The sequence below is a fragment of the Stegostoma tigrinum genome, chromosome 39, assembly GCF_030684315.1.
Source record: "Stegostoma tigrinum isolate sSteTig4 chromosome 39, sSteTig4.hap1, whole genome shotgun sequence".
NCBI lineage: Eukaryota > Metazoa > Chordata > Chondrichthyes > Orectolobiformes > Stegostomatidae > Stegostoma > Stegostoma tigrinum.
In genome coordinates this window covers 5,600,523-5,621,100 of record NC_081392.1, presented here as the reverse complement: position 1 = coordinate 5,621,100, position 20,578 = coordinate 5,600,523, and the positions used below count along the sequence as shown (strand labels likewise).

The window sequence follows — 20,578 nt, the reverse complement described above, 5'->3', positions numbered from 1 at the left end:
CCCAGCACTGTAAACAGGGCCTCTGGCAGTGAAGCGCTCCCTCCACACTGCACTGAGGCATCAGGGCGCCCAGGGGAATGGCCTGAACTCTCAGCCAAATCTAGCTACAGCGGCAAAATAATCTGGAAGTGCACAAGGGGTAAATCACTTTATCAAGGTGCTTCCCTGCTTTTTAAGGAGATTCCGAAAGTCCCACCTTATGACAAATGGGCTCCTCCACTTCCTCATTCAGCATCACCAACGTTTTTATTCCAAGCTTGAGGAAACTCTGCAGAGAGAGGCTCGGAATATGTTTCAGGGTGTTGACAGTGCGAGAGGTACTGGTGCTGGCGGTTTCCCATGTTGGGCTGGCTCACCAGTGAACCCAAGATGGAAATGAACCACGGTGGGTGGGGAGCAGCTCAGGCACGCCCGGCATAACCGCGGGCCCGCTACCGCCCACCACCCACCCCCAATCCCTGGCAACATGAGGGCTTCAGCTTCAAACGATGGCTCAGGCAGGCGATGTCAGCCCCAGCAGGGCGGAGCTGGAAAAATTTGGGTAAGTTGGATAGTTCAGAATCGCCAGCGAAACTGCCTTCCTTCCGGCGTTCACCACGAGTGGCCGGCTTGCCAGGAGGCGCCAATCCTCCCGGGGGTAGGAGGTGGGGGGGGAGTGGGGGTGGGGGTATGGGGGTAGGGGGGTGGGAGTATGGGGGTAGGGGGTGGGGGTGGGGGTTGGGTGGTGGGTGGGGGTTGGGTGGGCACGTTCTGGAGTAAACTTCGGGCAGGTTGTCGTAGTCAGTGGGGAGGAGGGGGCACTGGCCGTGGCCCCCTCTGAGCTGAAAGTGCTTGAGGCTGTCTCTGAGGCCTAGCGTGAAGGAGAGCCTGACTGTTCCTCATTGTCTGACTGCCAAGCGATGGGGCGGGGGGGGAAACGGCGGGGGGGGGGGGGTGTGGGGGGGGGGAACGTGGAGGTGATGGGGGGGGAAACGGGGAGGTGATGGGGGTGGGGGGGAAACGGGGGGGGGGGTGATGGGGGGGTGGGGAAGGAGGCCGAGAGTCGCATCAGTCCGTTCTCTGAGGTAACGCCAATCTTCAGCAACAAGCTACACAGCAAATATGAGTAAAACCCGGATGTGGTTTCCTGTTGATAGTGCGTGTGGGTGCGTTAATAGTTTAAACAGTGCTGCTCCCCCCTGCCTTCCCCTTCTCCCGGGCAGAACGGGGCCACAGTGCAGGTTCATATTTTGGAGTCACGCTCCACCTGGAGGTTATCCATTTGCTCCAGAATGAGGGTGACTGTGGGCTGTCTGAGAGTGTCCAGTTGCTCCTGTATGGCACACACCTGGTCCTGGAGCCTGCTGTTCTCAGCCTCCAGGCACGCTTTCACTCTGCGAAGCTCGCTGTTCTCCAGGGCCAGCTGGTTCCTTTGCTGCAACAAAGTCAGAAAGCATTGACAGTCATTGAGGCAGGCAGCATGGTGTCAATTCACAGAGCATGAGGCCAAGAACCAAGGCCCGACTGGGCTGAGGCAGGCAGGCAACTTCAAAACTGTATGGGTGCTAATGTTACTGGGCCAGTGAGCGCAAGATGCGGGCCTGGTAACCCAGAGACCCACTAGTAACTCAGAGACTGGGCCTACTGACTCAGAGACTGGGCCCGGTGACTCAGAGACTGGGCCCGGTCACCCAGAGATCAGGGCTAGTGACCCAGAGACTGGGCCTAGTGACCCATAGATTGGGCCTAGTGAGCCAGCAACTTGCAGCCTAGTGTTCTGGAGGAGGGGGCCAATGACGGTTTCTCACATCTGAGCGTAAATCAATCCAACGATCTGGAACTGAATCATGAGGGGCATGGATAAGGTGAATAGCCTTTTCCCCAGGGTGGGGGAGTTCAATACTAGAGGGTGAAAAGTTTTTAAAGTGAGCGGGGAAAGCTATCAAAGGGAACCGAGGAGGAACTTTTTCACACGGAGTGTGGTTCAGGTATGGAGTGGATTTCCTGAGGAACTGGTGGACACTGGTAAAATTCAACATTTAAAAGACATCAGGGTAGGGCCATGAGTAGGAAAGGTTTGGAGGGATGTGGGCCAGGGGGAGGCAGGTGGGACTAGTTTAGTGTGGGAACGCAGCTGGCAGAGGGACACATCGCATATTCCGTTCAGGGAGAGACACCCCCACCTTCCCACCCCCCAACCCCACACTACGCCCAGACCACTGCTTCATGGCTCCCATCCACCCTTGTGACCTCACCTTCTGTACCTCCTGTAGACTCTGTACCCAGTGTTCACACTCTGGCACCTCCCTGCCCTCGTTGCCGAATTTCTGTTGCCTGCCCGGGTGAACCAGCCGGAATTTGGGGTCCTCCCCTACGTTGGGCCTAGCGTCTGCCAGTGCCCTGATGCCTGGGTCGTCCGGCTCGGTCTGTGTTGCCTTGTCAGCTGTGGCAGGCTTTACCCGCACCGAGATCTTCTGATTCAAGTGACCCATTACAACAATCGTGTGGTCCTTGCTGTCATCACCATGCTCGGCACTTTCATTCTGAGAGTACGTGAATATATCATCTTCGTTACCTACAGGGATGAGACAGGTGGACACAGGAATTCAACTCTGCCAGCTATTGCTGTAAATAGCATGGTGTCTCATTCTTAACTTATTCCCGCAAGCTCAGAAATAAAGATTGGCTAGAAATTACAACACCAAACATTCTTTTTCAGAAGCAGGGCCTAGTCCCGAAACGTCAGCTTTCCTGCTCCTCTGATGCTGCTTGGCCTGCTGTGTTCATCCAGCTCTACACCTTCTTATCTCAAATATTCCTCAACACTTTTCAATGGTCTGCAGTGGATTAGGAACACAGGGATGGTTGGAGAATTTAACTTCTGTTTAAAACCCTTACCCTTTGGGATATTGTGCGCAGTCTTTGGGTCCTGTATCTAAGGAAGGATGTGCTGGTATTGGAGGGGGTCGAGAGATGGTGTGCAAGAATGATCCCAGGGATGTTTTATGAGGAACGATGGAAATCTCCCTTGGCCCATATTCGATGGAGTTTAAAAGGATGAGGAGAAATCTGACTGGAACTTACAGAATACCAAAAGGCCTGGCTAGAACAGCCGTGGAGATGTTTTCATGAGCAGGAGAGACTGGGATCCGAGAGCACAGATTCATGGTAAAGGGAAAACTCTTTAGAACTGAGATGAGGAAGAATTTCTCCAGCCAGAGAGTGGTGAATTTATGGAACTCATTGCTGCAGAGGGCTGAGGGCTGTGGAGGCCAGGTCACTGAGTGTGTTTAAATCAGAGATAGGCAGGTCCTTGATTAATAAGGGGATTGAGGGTTAAAGGGACGGGACAGGAGAATGGGGTTGAGAAACACATCAGCCATAATCAAATGCTGGACCAGACTGGATGGGCTGAATGGACTAATTCTGCCTCTATATTTTAAGGTCAATCAAACTCCACTAGGACCTCACCCAAACCCATCTCCCAACACCCCATCTCCCTCAACTCCTTCCTCACCCCATGAATTTTTTTCATTATTCATTCACAGGATGAGGGTGTCACTGGCCAGGCAGCATTTATTGCCCATCCCTAATTGCCCCAAGGGCAGGTGAGACCCACATCGCTGTGGGTCTGGAGTCACATGTAGGCCAGACCAGGTAAGGATGGCAGCTTCCTTCCCTAAAGGGACATTAGTGAACCAGATGGGTTTTTGCAACAATCTACAACGGATTCATGGTCATGGTTAGATTCTTAATCCCAGATATTTATTGAATTCAAATTCCGCCATCTGCCGTGACAGGATTCAAACCCAGGTCCCCCGAACACTACATAGCTCTCTGCATTAACAGTCCAGCAATAATACCACTAGACCATCACCTCTCCTAAACCCATTGACCCATTAACAAGAGTCAGAGAGTCATACAACATGGAAACTGTCCCTTCGGCCCAACTCGTCCATGCTGACCAGATATCCTAAATTAATCTAGTCCCATTTTCCAGCATCTGGCCCATATCCCTCTCAACCCCTTCCTATCCATATCCCCATCCAGATGCCTTTTAAATGCTGTAACTGTACCAGCCCCCACCACTTCCTCTGGCAGCTCGTTCCATACACACACCACCCTCTGAGGGAAAAAAATTGTCCTCAGGCCCCTTTTAAATCTTTGTCCTGTCACCTTAAACCTATGCCCCTGTAGTTCTGGACTCCTCCACCCTGGGGAAAAGATCCTGCCTCTTCACCAAACCTGTGCCCCTCCCAATTTAATAAGTCAGGTTCTTTTTGAATTGAAATTGCACCACCTGCTGTGGTGGGATTTGAACTCAAGTTTCAAATGGAGCATCCCTTGGACAAACAATCTGGCAACAGCACTGGTCCAACACCACCTCCCCCCCACCCCGTGCTATTGGAGTAGACTATCACCCATTCTCCAGTTGAATGACAACAGATTTTTCTGAAGAAAGGTCCAGATCCACAATGTCAGCTTTCTCGCTCAGCTGATGCTGCCTGACCTGCTGTGTTCCTCCAGCTCCACACTGTGTTATCCCTGACTCCAGCATCGGCAGTTCTTACTATCTCTGCATGACAGCAGAGGTGTGCAAGCTGAATGGCCTCGTCCTGCTGTCAATCTATCTGGAGATGGTAATGTCGTGGTCATCTCAGAGTCCACTGCCCCAGGCTAATGCGCCCTCCAGTCTTCACATTTTTAATGCAAATATTGCTTGATACTTTACCTTAAATTCTATCATTTATTTGGCTTTTTTCAATAGTAACAGTGGCACAGTCCTGTTTCCTCTCAAATGTCCATTGTGTTTGGGATGTTACTTAAGTGAGGGTCGAGTGTAAACTTTTCCTGGAGTCAGTTCTTTGGCAGTAAGGGTCAAATTGGGATGAGGCCTTGCGTAGACTGCTTCATTAACGATTTGGCAACAAGGAAATTGAGCTAATATCACACGACTTCCTCCGAATTAACCACAAATGCAAACATCTGACTGCAGATTAAACACTGCCTCTGGGTCCCTGCTGTGCAGTGGTAGCAGCAGTCTTGCACTTCTATGATTAGCCACCAGAGGGTAGGAGAGCTCCACGATTAACATTCAGTGAGTGCGAGCAGGGGAAACAGCATTGATATTATTGGGTTAATAATCCTGGGAGCCAGTCGAATGCACTGGGCACATGGGTTCAAATTAATTGAAGTTAAATTCAATGAACAAATCTGGACATAAAAGGTCATCTCAGTAAATGACAACGATTGTTGTCTGTTGTAAATAAAAACCCCATCTAATGTTGTTTCTGAGCATAAATTTGTCATCCTTCGCTGGTCTGGTCTTTGTGTATTATCTGTTATCAAGCAAGTTTAAACATTAAACATGAAAAATTATATGGGCAGCATAGTTGCTCAGTGGTTAGCATTGCTGTGTCAGGGGCCCAGGTTCAATTCCACCCTCAGGCAGCTGTCAGTGTGGAGTTTACATGATTCTCTCGGCGCCCTAGTTTCCTCCCACAGCCCAAAGATATGCAGGTCTGGGTGGATTGGCCATGCTAAATTTCCCCACAATATTCAGGGATGCGCAGGCTGGGCAGGTTAGCTCTGGGGAACGCAGGGTCGCAGAGATAAGCTCTCAGAGAAAGCCCATCTAACTAATCAAAGGTACCACAGTATTTTATCTCAAAAGTCCTCACAGGAGGTATTGCAGAGAGAATCAGTGGAAAAAAGGTGGAGTGTGGAGCTGGATGAACACAGCAGGCCTAGCAGCATCTTAGGAGCACAAAAGCTGACATTTCGGGCCTCAACCCTTTAGGCCCGAAACGTCAGCTTTCCTGCTCCTAAAGTGCTGCTTGGCCTGTTGTGTTCATCCAGCTCCACACTTAGTTATCTCAGATTCTCCGGCATCTACTATCTCAGTGGAAGAAAGGTGTTTTGTGAAGAGACTGGAGGTGACAGAATATTCCAGAAGAGAGTCAGTGCGAACTTGGAGAAATTAAGTTATAATGCTTGTTGACTTGCTTGCCGAGCTGGTAAGCTTGTTCGTTACCATTTTGTCACCTTGTCAGGTCACATTGCCCATGCACCCCTGGTGAAGCATTGGTGTTCTGTCCCGCTTGTGTCTCAGTTTGCTGGGGGATGGAGGTGCGGTGGTGATCAGCATCACTTTCCAGATTTGTTTCGTCGTGATTGGTGTATGGGGTCCAGCTCTACTTGTTTGTGAATGGATTTCCAGTCGGACTGACAGGCTTCCGGGAATTCTAGTGCATGTCTTTGGCTGGCTTGTCCTGGGATGGCCGCATTGCCCCAGTCGAACGGGTGTCCCTCTATGTCTGTGTGTATTGGAATGAGTGGCAGTAGGTCAGAAGCTAGCTGGTGTTCGTGAATCCTGATGGCTCATTTCCTTCTGGTCTTCCAGAAGTAAATACCAACCGAGACATATAAATAACAAGCAGGACAGAATACCCACGCTTCACACCGGAGCCGCACTGAAGATGTTACCTAGCAGGGTGGCCAAACATCTGTGAACAAACTTACCAGCTCAGCGAGCAAGTCTACAACTGCACTAACAACCCGAGCTACAAATCTTCTCAAAAAAGGTTTAAGATATAATTTATGGTGTCTTATTAAGTGGGTTTATATTAGTGGGATAACAAAGTGTGGAGCTGGATGAACACAGCAGGCCAAGCAGCATCTCAGGAGCACAAAAGCTGATGTTTCGGGGCTAGACCCTTCATCAGAGAGGGAGATGGGGAGAGGGTCAAAGTGGCTAGGCCCGAAACGTCAGCTTTTGTGCTCCTGAGATGCTGCTTGGCCTGCTGTGTTCATCCAGCCTCACATTTCATTATCTTGGATTCTCCAGCATCTGCAGTTCCCATTGTTTCTTATATTAGTGGGACATGTCTTTATATAAACAGCATTCCAGTAGAACTTAGACCAGTTAGGGGGAACTGTTGGTTTGTTAGGAATTTTGTTCATTTGTTCACTGTTGGGTTAAATAAATAAATTGTTTCTTGTCAGTTATAAAGTGGAGATTGCGGATTTTCTTTCTTATAACCATTCTTTTAATAGATTATGAAGGGAAAGCCAAGCTTCTCTGGGTGTTTCAGGGGTAAATATTCGAAGGGAACCCCTACTTCCATCATAACAGATTGGGGCTGATGTTTTGGTTTAAGGGATTTGGCCATTCCCCTGTTGTAACTGTGTGGAGTTTGCACATTCTCCCCGTGTCCGCGTGGGTTTCCTCCCACAGTCCAAAGATGTGCAGGTTAGGATGGATTGGCCATGGGGAATGTGGGGTTACAGGGATAGGGTAGGGTGGGGGGGCGCAGGGATGGGGTGGGTCTGGGTAGGGTGCTCTGGGGGGAGTGGGGTAGAGACAGAGGACAGGGAGAAGGGGGCAAGACAGAGGGGGTGGGAAAGAACTAAGGAAAGAGAGGGGGGTGAGGGGGGAGAGAGGGAGGGGGGAGGGAGAAAGATGGGGGTTGGGGGTAAGAGACAGAGAGCAGGAGGAGAGATGGAGACGAGCGAAACGGGGTTGGGGGGTAGGTGAGGGAGAGAGGGGGTGACAAAAGGGGGAAGAGGGGGCAGAGAGTGGGGAGAGAGACAGGATGGAGAGATGGAGGAGAGAGAGGAGGGGGGGGAGAGAGATGGGGGGAGAGAGAGGGAGAGAGAGAGAGGGGATAGAGAGAAAGGGGAGAAAGAGGGAGGTGTAGAAAGCGGGAGTGGGAAGAGGTACAGGGTGATGGGACGACGGGGGTGGAGAGAGTAGGATGTGGGGGAAGAGATGGGATGTGAGGGGCAAGTGAGAGAGAGGAGGAGAGCAGGGAAGAGGGGAAGAGAGCGGGGTGGTAGAGAATAAGAGAAGTAGAGGGGAGTTTAGAGTGGGATGTGGGAATTGTGTGGGGATGGCAGTGGGAGTGGGGGATGTGAATGGGGGTGGGAGTGGGGGATGGGAATGGATGTGGGGATGGGAATAGGGGTGGGGTTGGGGGTAAGGGTGGAATTAGGAGTGGGGGATGGGAAGGAGGGGTGGGTGTGGGGGATGGGGATGGGGTGGAAGTGGAGGTGGGTGTGGGGGTGGGGGTGGGAGTGGGGATGGGAATTGGGGTGGGGGTTGGGGATGGGAATGGGGTTGGGGTGGAGGTGGAATTAGGAGTGGGGGATGGGAAAGGGGGTGGAAGTGAAGGGTGGGAAAGGGGGGTGGGGGTGGAAGTGGGAGTGAGGGATGGGAATGGGGTGGGGGTAGTGGTGGGAGTGGGTGTGGAGTTTGGAGTGGGGGATGGGAATGGGGTGAGGATGGAAGTGGGAGTGGGGGATGGGAATGGGGTGGGGGTAGGGGTGGGAGTGGGTGTGGAGTTTGGAGTGGGGGATGGGAATGGGGTGGTAGTGGCGGATGGGAATGGGGGTGGGGGTGGAAGTGGGGGATGGGAACGGGGTGGAGGTGGGTTTGGGGGATGGGAATGGGGATAGGAATGAGGGTGAGGGTGGTGGTGGGGGAAGGAAATGGGGGTGGGGTCAAAGTGGGGGTGGGGGATGGGAATGGGGGTGGAGGTGATGTTGGGGGTGGGGGATGGGAATGGGGTGGAGGTGGGGATGGGAGGTGGGAGTTGGGTGGGTGTGGGGGTGGGAGTGGGGGATGGGAATGGGGGTGGGGTTGGAGGTGGGGGTGGAGGATGGGAATGGGGGTGGAGTGGAGGTGGGGGTGGAGGATGGGAATGGGGGTGGAAGTGGGGGTGGGGGATGGGAATGGGGGTGGGGGTGGAGTGGAGGTGGAGATGGAGGATGGGAATAGGGGTGGAAGTGGGGGTGGGGGATGGGAATGGGGGTGGGGTTGGGAGTGGGGGATGGGAATGGGGGTGGAAGTGGAGGTGGGGAATGGGAATTGGGGTGGAGGTGATGTTGGGGGTGGAGGTGGGGTTGGGAGTGGGGGAATGGGAATGGGGTGGAGGTGGGGATGGAGGGTGGGAATTGGGTAGGGTGGGGGTGGGAGTGGGGGATGGGAATGGGTGTGGAGGTGATGTTGGGGGTGGGGGATGGGAATGGGTGTGGAGGTGGGGGTGGGGCATGGGAATGGGGGTGGAGGTGGGGTTGGGGGTGGGGGATGGGAATGTGGGTGGGGGTGGGGGTAGGAGCGGGGGATGGGAATGGGTGTGGAGGTGGGGTTGGGGGATGGGAATGGGTGTGGAGGTGGGGGTGGGGGATGAGAATGGGTGTGGAGGTGGGGGTGGTGGATGGGAATGTGGGTGGGGGTGGGAGTGGGGGATGGGAAAGTGGGTGGGGGTGGGAGTGGGGGATGGGAATGTGGGTGGGGGATGGGAATGGGTGTGGAGGTGGGGGTGGTGGATGGGAATGTGGGTGGGGGTGGGAGTGGGGGATGGGAATGGGTGTGGAGATGGGTGTGGAGGTGGGTGTGGGGGTGGTCACGTCTCTGTGCTATGAGCAGAGCGAGCCTCCTGTGGTTTCCTCTCCCCCCACCCCCCTTCCATCCATGACCCAGCCATCCCCCCAGACCTCCCCACTCCCTCAATACTGCCCTTGATATGATTTGCCCCACCCCTGGGGGCGGGGGTGTGTGGGGTGGGGATGCAGTAGCTTCAGTTTCATGGCCCCTAAGCTCTAGCATTAACCCCTCAGTGTCTCTGTGCTGTCTCTTCTCCTTTAAACTGCTCCTTCCTAGGGATGGTGTTTGCTTTACCACATTCCCTGTGAAGCGCCTTGGCACAGTTTGCTCCCCTCTATAAAGGTGCTACATTAATATAAACTGTTGTTGTTGAGATGACACCTTCCTCTCTGACTAGAGTGTGAAATTTTGGGAGATTTATCCTTTCCTTTCTGCGAGAGCGAGGGATAAGCCATTGGGAATCTCCACACATCCATTGCTAAAGCTGAAGAGACTCTGGTGTGACATCCTAAGGGCAATGAGGTGAACCTCTGCTCACTGGTTGCTGTTTCTGGGATCTTGCTGGGACCCTTCCACCTCAAAACTCTCCTAAGACAGTCTGTTAGCTGTGAGGGTTTTGGGGACGGGGGTGGGGGGTGGGGGGGCAGTGTTCTGGGGACTTGTTCAGGCGCTGCAGAAATGCAAATTTTCTCTTTCGAAACGTGCCAGTGAGTTCTGTGTCACTGGGCTAAGAGGGGGATGTTTGTCAGTGATTTCTAGGCCCTCGTATCTAGGGCAAACTCATCCGAGCTGACTGCAATCAGCTCATCTGCATTAACAAGGGCCACAGGCTGACACTCAATAGCTTAGCTGTTCATCAAGCAGCTGGAAGAGAAGTGTGGTTTAATTACTCATTAGCAGAATACTGTGTGTATTGTCAGAGAAGTGTTGTGGAAAGCTCATTTCTATTAGGCCCAGCAGAATAACAAAAGATTACAGCTGCAAAAATAGGCCGCGACCCAAAAGTGAACAATTTTCTTTTTTAGAAAAGTTACTTGTTCATGACCATCGCTGACTGAGCCCAGCATTTAATGCCCTGAGGACAGTCAGGAGTCAACCACGTTGGGTCTGGAGTCACGCATAGGCCATGCAGGGTAAGGATGGTAGATTTCCCTCCCTGAAGGGGCATTAATGGCCTGCTGTCCGTGTCCAATGCCCTCAGTTCCATGAATCTGACCCAGCGACGCTTAAGGAACAACAGTACAATTCCATGTCAGGAGAGAGAGCGGCTCGAAGGGGAACTTGTAGGGGTGGGGGGTCACCAGCCAGGGATGTCCGGATCCCGTGAACAAGTAATAAAATATTGACCTAAATAGCACTCCTCGGGGCACAGCAGGCAAATTTCCCACGGAGTTAGCCCAGAAATGTGGAAGTCGCAGCGGTTCATTTACACATAGCGAGATCCCACTTTTTCAGTAATGCCATGATCCATTTTAATGGTGTTGGTGGAAAAATAGATCTGTATCAGCATAGATACAGAAGAGGTGCCACCCCCCACCCTGTCTGTTGGGCCTAGAACCCCAGGCCACAGCCTGAGAATAAATCGTTTTTAGTTCTGGGATGAGGAACTCCACCATTAAGCAAGTTCAGGAAGAAACTGATACATTCCTAGTTACTAAGAACATCAAGGGAGCTGGGTATATGAGACTGAGACAGATGACCAGTCACAGAGTCATACAGCACAGAAACAGACCATTTGGTCCAACCAGTCCATGGCAACCATAATCCCAAACTAAACTAGTCCCACCTGCCTGCTCCCGGCCCATACCCTCCCAAACCTTTCCCATTCATGGACTTATCCAAATGTCTTTTAAATGTTGTGACTGCACCCACATCTACCATTCCCTCTGGAATCTCATTCCACACATGAACCACTCTCTGTGTAAAAAAAGTAGCCGCCATGTCTTTCTTAAAATATTTCTCCCCTCACCTTAAAACTGCCCCCGGTCTTGAAATTCCCCACCCTGGGGAAAAGACGCCTGTCATTCGCCTTATCAACACCCCTCATGATTTTATAAACATCAATAAGGTTACCCCTCAGCCTCCAACATTCCAGGGAAAAATGTCCCAGCCTCCGGGAGGCTCAGTGGTTTGCACTGTAGGCTCACAGCACCAGGGACCTGGGTTCAATCCCACCCTCAGGCAGCTGTCTGTGTGGAGTTTGCACGATCTTCCTGTGTCTGCGTGGGCTTCCACTGGGTGCTCCCAGAGTCCAAAGATGTGCAGGCTGGGGTGGATTGGCCATGCTAAATTACCCCATCGTGTCTAGTGAGGGTTGGTCTGGACTTGTTGGGCCAAAGGGCCTGTTCGCACACCGTAGGGATTCTATAATGAAGTCAAATCTTCTACTCCTGGCAACATCCTGCTAAGCCCTCTCCAATTTAATAACATCCATCCTATAGCAGGGCGACCTGAACTGGACACAGTATTCTAGAAGAGGCCTCACCAACATCCTGTACAACCTCAAAGTGACATCCCAACTCCTAAATTCAAATGGCTGAGCAATGAAGTTGTGGTCTAGAACGGCAGGCAGGCTCAAGGGGATGAATGGCCTCCTCTTGCTCCTTGTTTCTAGATTCCCATGCTCTTGGTTCGACTTCCAAGCTGTGATAACTTTAACTTCTTCCTGAGTGAGCCTCGATTTAATGTCTCTGCCGAGAGGTGGAGCCTTGGGTGCTCCCCCCGCCGGTGCTGCACTGAGGGTATCTGTCTAGGTTTTGATGCCAAATCCCTGGAGTTGGGGCATGAAAAGGTGTGTGGGGTCCACTCTGAACAACCCATGCAGCCAAACTGTGGATTGGCTAAGGCTGGGAATGACCAGGCAAGGGTTGTAGGTGGGTGTCCATTCAGCCCATTCTGTCCATGGTAACCCAGCTCGCTTCACATCCCCTGAAACAAAGAAACAAGGAAACCTACAGCAGAGGAACAGGCACTTCGGCCCTCCAAGCCTGCGCCGATCAAGATGCTCTGTCTAACCTGTCATCTATTTTCTAACGGTCTGTGTCCATTTGCTCCCTGCCCATCCATGTACCTGTCCAAATATATCTTAAAAGACGCTAACGTGTCTGTGTCTACCACCTCCGCTGGCAGCGCACCCAACACCCTCTGTGTGAAGAACTTTCCACGCATATCTCCCTTAAACTTTCCTCCTCTCACTTTGAACTCATAACCCCGAGTAATTGAGTCCCCCACTCTGGGAAAAAGCCTGCCTTTTCCCTGTATCCCTGCAAACTAATGAAAAGACATTCCATGTCGGATTTTGGTAAGGCTGAAATGGACTGCTAAAATAAAAGTTGACACAACTGCGCTTGAGATTTGAAGAGAGAGAGAGAGAAAAGTGATATCTGGGCCAGCCTCATGTTTGATAAGGTTCGATCTGATCGTTGCAAACTGCAGAACTCTAAAAGTAGCGCTGCGTGGTTACAAGTTGGATCCGTTCGATACTATCTCAGCGCTAGAACATTTTCACAGAATCGCGGGTCAACGCGGCACAGGCCACTCTGCCCATTGTGAGTGCGTCAGCTCTTTGGAGGAACTGTCCGATTGGTCCCTCTCTCGCTGCCCCTTCACTCGAGTTGTTTCCTTCACAAAGCTGTTGTCCAAATCCCATTTGAAAATTGCTGGAAAATCTGTTGCAACCATTCCTACAGCCAATGTGCCAATGTGCTCCAGTCCTTGTCACATACACTGTAAAGATTTTAAGGCAGGAACTTCAGTTAGAGCCTAAGTCTCCTTGAACCCAGAGCTGTGACATGGACTCAGTGGACTGTTTTAAATTCTCTGTTTAGTTTTCTTTATTAGTACTGTTATTCTGAACTTGTTACTTCTTTATTTTTCTTATTTATTCTTGTGATTTTGTATTTTTGAATTTCTGCAACGCTGGACCTATTGATTTCTTTATTTTGTGTCTTTTTTTTCCCTAAGAGTTTGTACTCAAGAATACTCAAGGGTGGCTCACAGCGCCAGGGACCTGGGTTCGATCCCACCCTCGGGTGACTGTCCGTGTGGAGTTTGCACATTCTCCCCGTGTCTGCGTGGGTTTCCTCCCACAGTCCGAAGATGTGTGGGACAGGGTGGACTGGCCGTGCTAAATCGCCCCGTAGTGTCTAGGGTAGGGGATGGCTCTGGGTGCGATGTTCTTTGGAGGGTCGGCATAGACTTAATGGGCCGAATGGCCTGCTTCCATCACTGTGGGGATTTGGAGAATCTGCACCTTGGTACGTTTGTGCCTAAGGTGGCAACTTGTAAACTTTTCATTGTATCATTTGAGTACACGTGACAATAAAGCTCCTCCAACTCAATCCCCTCAGTAAATTCTCAAGCTTGCAGTGAGTCTGTGTGTGTGAAGTGTTGGTTCAATATACTTCATAAATTCTAAAGTTTGCTGGTTGATTTCAAAGGGAAAGCAGCAGTGTTGGTTTCAGCGAGTGTGCCATTGTACATTACGCACTGCCCTCCTCTACTGTGTCTTCAATGCAACCTTTCTGCCCATCTGGAAATGACCAGCCCCTTTCACTTATCACCTCTGTAGTTGCTGACTTATGTTAGGCCCTACCTCAAAGCTAAAGATGTCACCCTGCTGCTATAAACCAGGCCGTGGGAGAGATAGTAGCCCAGTGGCATTGTCATTCAGACGCCCAGACTAATGCTGTGGGGTCATCGGTTCAAATCCCAGCATGGCAGATGAAGGAATTTAAATTCACTTAATAAACCTGCAATTTGAAAACAAGGTCTGTCAACGGTGACCATAAAATGATTGTGGCTGCTCTGCTTTAGGGAAGGAAATGTTTTTTTTAACAACCCGTAGGGGCTACACGTGACTCTAGAGCCACAGTAGCGTGGTTGACTCCTAACTGCACCCTGAGATGGCCCTGGCATGACAGTCAGTTCAAGAGTAATTGTAGGGATGGGCAACAAATGCTGGGCTTGCCAGCAATGCCCATGAGAATTGATTCTGCCTGTAGAAATGGCAATATGTTTCCCAATCAGGATAATGGACTTGCGGGGGGTGGGGGGCGATATTCTCAAATATCTGCTGCCCTTGTACTTCTCAATGGTAGAGGTTGGAATTTTCAAAGCTGGTGTTAGAGCCTTAGTAAGTTTCTGCAGGGCATCTTGTAGATGGTACACACTAGTGCTACTGAGTGTCGGTGGGGGAGGGAGCGAATGTTTGTGGATGTTTTGCTGATCAAGCAGGTGCTGCTTTCCCCTGAGCTTCTTGAGTGTTGTTGGAGCCACCCCCATCCAGGGCAAGTGGGGAATATTCCATCACCCTCCTGACTAGTGCCTTGGAGATGGTGGGACAGGCTTTGGGGAGTCAGGAGGGGAGTTACTCGCTGCAGGATTCCCAAACTCTGGCCTGCTCTTGTAGCCGCTGTGTTTATATGGCTGATTAAGACCTATTTACATTTCAGATGAAAGGTCACTGACCTTAAACATTAATTGTTTCTCTCCCCATAAATACCACTTAGTTCTGTTGAGTTGTAAAATTACAATACCACCTTCTGAGGCACAGTTACCTTGATCCCATTGTCAGATACAGCATGGCTAACAAAAAATGGGACTGTATTAACTGTGCAGAGAAAGGGTCCCCATTTTGCCATTAGACCTCGAGAAAGATTGGATTTGAGCAAGTACACTCAGTCTGTCAAAACTGATACAGAGTCATAGAGCTGTACAACACAGAAACAGGCCCTTCAGTCCAACATGTCCATGCTGACCAGAAAAAGTTCTCCCTCAGGCCCCTTTTTAGATCTTTCCCATCTCACCTTAAACCTATGCCCCTCTAGTTTTGGACTGTTCCATCCTGGGTGAAAGAAACCCTGTCTATTCACCCTAACCATGTGCCTCATGATTTTATAAACCTCTATAAGGCCACCCCTCAGCCTCTGACGCTCCAGGGGAAAATAGCCCCAGACCATTCAGCGCCTCCCTATAGCTCAAACCCTCCAGCCCTGGCAACATCCTCGTAAATCTCTTCTGAACCCGTTCCAAGTTTCACAACATCCTTCCTACAGCAGGGCAAACACAAATGAACACAGTATTCCAAAAGTGGCCTCACCGACTCACCCAAATCAGTCCCCTTTCTCATTTTTCTCCCCCATCCCTTTGATCCCTTTATCCCTCAGAACTATCTCTAACTCCTTCCTGAAAACAGTCAATGTTTCGGCCTCAGCCACTTCCTGTGGCAGCGAATTCCATAGCCCGCGCCCCCCCACCCCCCCCCCCCCCCCACCCCCACCACCACCACTCTCTGGGTGAAGACATTTCACCTCATCTCAGTCCTTTTCCACATCCTTAGGCCGTGACTCCCTGCTTCTGGACTCCATGGACATTGGGAACGTTCTTGCTCTGACAATTCCTGCCGGAATTTGATAGGTTTCTGTGAGATCCTGCCCTCATTCTCCTGATGGCCAGTGAATGTGGTCCTAACCGATCCATGTGTCAGTCCTGCCAACCCAGGGATCAGTCCTGATAAGGTTTTGTTTCAGCTCCTTGTACAATCCTAGTCGCTTTCTGCAAATACACCACACTGCTACACGTAAGTGTAAGCTCCAACATCAATTAGAACAATAACCAGCGCACGTTGCCAGCCAGCAGTAAGGGATTTACCAGATCCGTGACTCTTCTGAGGGACAGGCGTCAACAGGGAGAGGGTCAGGGGACACTGCACTGTGCCTTCGCTCTGTGGGCTTTTGTTACGCTTCTTGCACTCCAGTACCACCATGTCCCGGCAATGTTTGTGACAGTTGATGCCACAGTCTGTGGGGACAGGAGAAGAGAACATAATCAGTTAGACTGTCGGCTACGGTCTCACCCTGCGCCAACATCCACATCCCCCCATCCCCCCTATCTGTCATGTTACAGAGCAGACAGACTGTAGCCCACCCTGACCCTCCAAAGAGCATGCCACCCAGACCTAACCCCCGACCCTATCCCTCTAACCCTGTGTTTCCCATGGCTGACCCAGTTAGCCTGCACATTCTGGGGTAATTTAGCATGACCAATCCACCCTCACCTGTACATCTGTGGACTGTGGGACGAAACTGGAGCATCTGGAGGAATCCCACACAGACAGGGGGGAGAATGTGCAAACTCCACACAGACAGTCGCCTGAGGCTGGAATCAAACCCAGGTCCCTGGCGCTGTGAGGCTGCAGTGTTAACCACTGAGCCACTGTGCTGCCATGTTTTCACCAAAAATCCTCAAATATCACCTTCCGAACCCATGACCACTTCATTCCAGAAGGACAGGGGCAGCAGATACATGGGAACACCACTCCCTGCAAATTCCCCTCCAAGTCACTCACCATCCCAACTTATAGAGTCACACAGAACTGAAACAGCTTGTTCTCACTGACTGAAAATCCCAATCTGATCTAGTCTCATTTGCCAGCATTTGGCCCATATCCCTCTAAACCCTTCCTATCCATGAACCCATCCAGATGCCTTTTAAATGCTGTAACTGTACCAGCCTCCACCACTTCCTCTGGCAGCTCATTCCATATACACACCACCCTCTGTGTGAAAAAGTTGCCCCTCAGGTCCCTTTTAAATCTTTCCCCATCTCACCTTAAACTTATGCCCCTCTAGTTTTGGATTCCCCCACCCTGGGGAAAAAGACCTTGTCTATTCACCCTATCCATGCCCGTCATGATTTTGTAAACCTCTATAAGGTCACCCCTCAGCTTCCCAGCCTATAATAGCCCCAGCCTATTCAGCCTCTCTCTGTAGCTCAAACCCTCCAACCCTGGCAACATCCTTGTAAATCTTTTCTCTACCCTCACAAGTTTAACAACATCGTTCATATAAAAGAGTATGGAAATATGTCACCTTTCCCTTCACTATATCTAGGTCAGAATCCAGGAATTCCCTCCCTAAGGTCATTGTGGGTCAACCTACAGCACATGAACTGCAACGGTTCAAGTAGGCAGCTCACCTCCACCTTCTCCAGGGGCAACTAGGGATGGGCACTAAACGCTGGGCCCAGCCAGTGACACCCACATCCCCGCAAGTGAACGAGAAAAGATTGAGGGACTCTTAGCTGTGTGTTTAAAAAGAAATAACGCACAGGGCTATGGGAAATGGCACTAACTCTCTTCTGGAGAGCTACTGCATATGCTGAGGGCTGAGATTCAACACGTTTTGAGTTTTAACAAAGGTTTTAATTTAATTTTTAGAATCATTTCCGCAGAGGAACAGAACTTGGGAGGGTTCATGAAAATATGGACATTTCTCCCCTCCCCTGAGGAAGGGTCACCAGACCCGAAACGTTAACTCCGATTTCTCTCCACAGGCAGTGCCAGGGCTGCAGAGCTTTCCGAGCTATTTCTGTTTTTGTTTCGGATTTACAGCATCTGCAGTTCTTTAGGCTTTTATTTAGCATTTCCTTCACCAACCCCGTTACAACAAAACTCTGGAGCATGTGGGGTTTGAAAACAGGGTTCATAGATCAGGGGTAGGGAGCTATCATTCCATCACCAGAGCAAGCTAACAGCCTAACAGTATTCCCAGTTAAGTGATTGATATAATGTCAAATTGGTTTATAATGTGTGTGATGATGCTATGGCTTTAAGAGGTATATTTTGTCCTGGCCTTTTTTGGAGAGGTTTTACAACAGAGAAACTGAGCTGTCTATTTGAATTCAGTAAAGTAAGCAGCTTGTGAGGCCTTGCTTTTTTTAAAAAGTATGATGGGACAAGAGAAGCAGCCTGGATGGGTGGGGTCAAGCTCCCACAGAACCAGGATTTTTAGTTTTAATTTTTCAGTTGCTGGAGTTTGGAAGCTGCAGTATGTCTCTCCCTGCTAATACACACTCCTGGCTCTGATGAAGGGTCTAGGCCCGAAACGTCAGCTTTTGTGCTCCTGAGATGCTGCTTGGCCTGCTGTGTTCATCCAGCCTCACATTTTATTATCTTGGAATCTCCAGCATCTGCAGTCCCCATTATCTCTAATACACACTCCGTTCTCTCTCTCTCTCACACTCACACACACACACACACACACAGAGACACACACACACACACAGACACACACACACACACACACACACACACACACACACACACACACACACAGAGTTTTCTTTTGATGTTTTTCCTCCTGGACTAGAGAAGTACCTGTGAGGCAACTCATTTTTACTGAATTTGCCTTTGCCAAGGGTGTGTTGATGGGATGGTACTATGTTGGAACAGTTACTGTTTAGTAGTTAAATAATCTATTATTCTGTTACGTCTTCTAATAGAGTTAAGTTATTCCAATTTCTTTTTTCTTTTGTTGCATTTTAACTACAGTGAATAAGTAAACAGTGTTTTGCTTCAAGACTGGTACTTTGACCAACTGAATTGCATTTCGAATGCAAAGCCTGGCACTTGTCATTAAAATAAGAATAATGCTTCTTCTGTGCAATTTAAAAATAACCTAGAGCTATTTACTCTGCTTTCCATGGAGTAAACACCTCGGCACCAGGTCAAGAACACCCCTTTTCCAGAGAAACAGGAGAGAATGAATCCCTGCTAAAGGCACAGGTCGACACACCATGTAGATGTTTAGGGTTAGGCTTATCCAACAGGCAATCCGTGTACCACCGGGAAATCCCATGTGCCGCCCATCCCCCTCTCCCCACCTTGAGTCTTTGTCCAAAGGAGAGAGAAATCCAAGTGGAAGGTTTTGAAAGAGGCTGATGGGAGGTTTAGAGGGCTGGGCCTCTCCTGAGAGACTTTGTGTGGGGCCAGTGAGGGTGGGCAGTAGAAATCGATCCAAGGTCACTCTTCAAAAGGTCAATTCTCAGGGCCACGTGGGAGTGGATTGGCTCTCCCGAAAGAACAGGCACAGCCAGGACAGCCCGGGTCTTTGACGAGTGGCTGATTCTGTGAAAGCTGCATGACATCAGATGGCTAGCAGCGGTGGTACCACAGGTCTCCCGTGAAGTTGGGAGTGAACCTTCACCGAGATAGTGATCTTCTTTGTGGTTTTGCAGACTGTGAGATCTCACACCTCACATTTGCTGAAGTTCTTTTTCTCTCTCTGCAGTGGTATTTTCAGAGCACACATGGAATGATCTAGGCTCAATATCACACTTTGTTATCAACCCAAACAAAGTGGTAACGCCAGCATTACCCATGTCTAATTGCTGCCGTTCCCCAACGACCAACAATGGTCCTGCATTTATATAGCATGCTGAATGGAGTGGCAGATTGCAAGGTGCTTCACGGCAGTGTTGAAACCAGGCCGAAATCAGCCATGGGAGGAGGTAGCAGGGTAGGCTTCAAGGAGTCGGAGTGATGCAGAGGTGTTGGGAGAGAAGGCCAGGGCGTAGGCCCCAGGCCGCCGAAAAAACATGGCTGCCACATGGTGGAATGTAGGAAATAGAGAAGCCAAATAGCCTGGCTCCCTCTTGTTAGGGAGAGCCGACAGGTGGTAGTTTAACCCGAGGGTCACCACGCCTCTCAGGGTGAAGGGAGAGGTTGGGAAGGACGGCCTTCGTGGTGACCTCAGCCAATGACGGGGATGGAGCCCACTCTGTCAGAGTCGCTCTACCAGCTGTCCAGCCAACTGATCTAACCGAGCCTCGGAAATAACAGGCGGACAATCAAGAGGGGCACAGAGATCTCAGAGAGGGGTGGGTTCCGGAGGAATGGAGGGGCCACGGGCGCAAGGATGACAATTTCTAGACTGAAGCCTTTAAAATTGCACCCAGTTACTTCCATGCCACCAAGGACTGCAGAGCTGCTTCTCCATACAAAATGGGGGTGAATGATCTGCCCCTTGTGAGGCTTGGACACTCACAATGATTGACGTGTATCAGGCTGGAGATGGATAAGTTTTTGGAATTGTAGGAAACTGGGATGATCACTGAGGGAGAAGGTCCTACTGAATGGCAGAGGTGAGGAGAGACCCAATGGCCTATGCTTACAGCTTATTCTTCAGTTCTTACTTCAGCTCTGGGTGTGGCCAGTAGGATGGGAGAACAAGAGAGAGGGGGAAAAATACAGCCCTGGTCACACCTATGACAAATGTGAAAAAGACTCTGATTCTGAGATCACAAAGTCAGCAAGTCACAGAGGCTTTAACAGAGAGAGACCCTTCGGCCCATCGCGTCTGCTCCAGTCATCAAGCAGCCACCTATTTCTCAAACAAAACAAGGAATTGCTGCATGCTGGAAATGTGAAAC

The 20,578-nt window shown here is 50.5% G+C and overlaps 1 protein-coding gene across 8 annotated transcripts in view; it reads right to left on the bottom strand.

Moving 5' to 3' along the window:
• Window positions 1-1,014: 1,014 nt before the first annotated feature.
• Window positions 1,015-20,578, bottom strand: part of rasgrp4 (RAS guanyl releasing protein 4) — a 157,310-nt gene continuing 137,746 nt past the window's right edge. For 7 of the 8 annotated variants that reach the window (XM_048522184.2, XM_048522189.2, XM_048522190.2 and 4 more), the window contains 3 exons: window positions 16,019-16,168; window positions 2,235-2,554; window positions 1,015-1,414 (listed from right to left, as the gene is read on the bottom strand). In XM_048522184.2, coding sequence (XP_048378141.1) covers window positions 1,223-1,414; window positions 2,235-2,554; window positions 16,019-16,168 — 662 coding nt within the window. In that variant the 3' untranslated portion in view covers window positions 1,015-1,222. Of the gene's footprint in view, window positions 1,415-2,234; window positions 2,555-15,678; window positions 15,923-16,018; window positions 16,169-20,578 lie in introns of those variants that run through there. The other variant, XR_007246579.2, reaches the window with a different exon arrangement.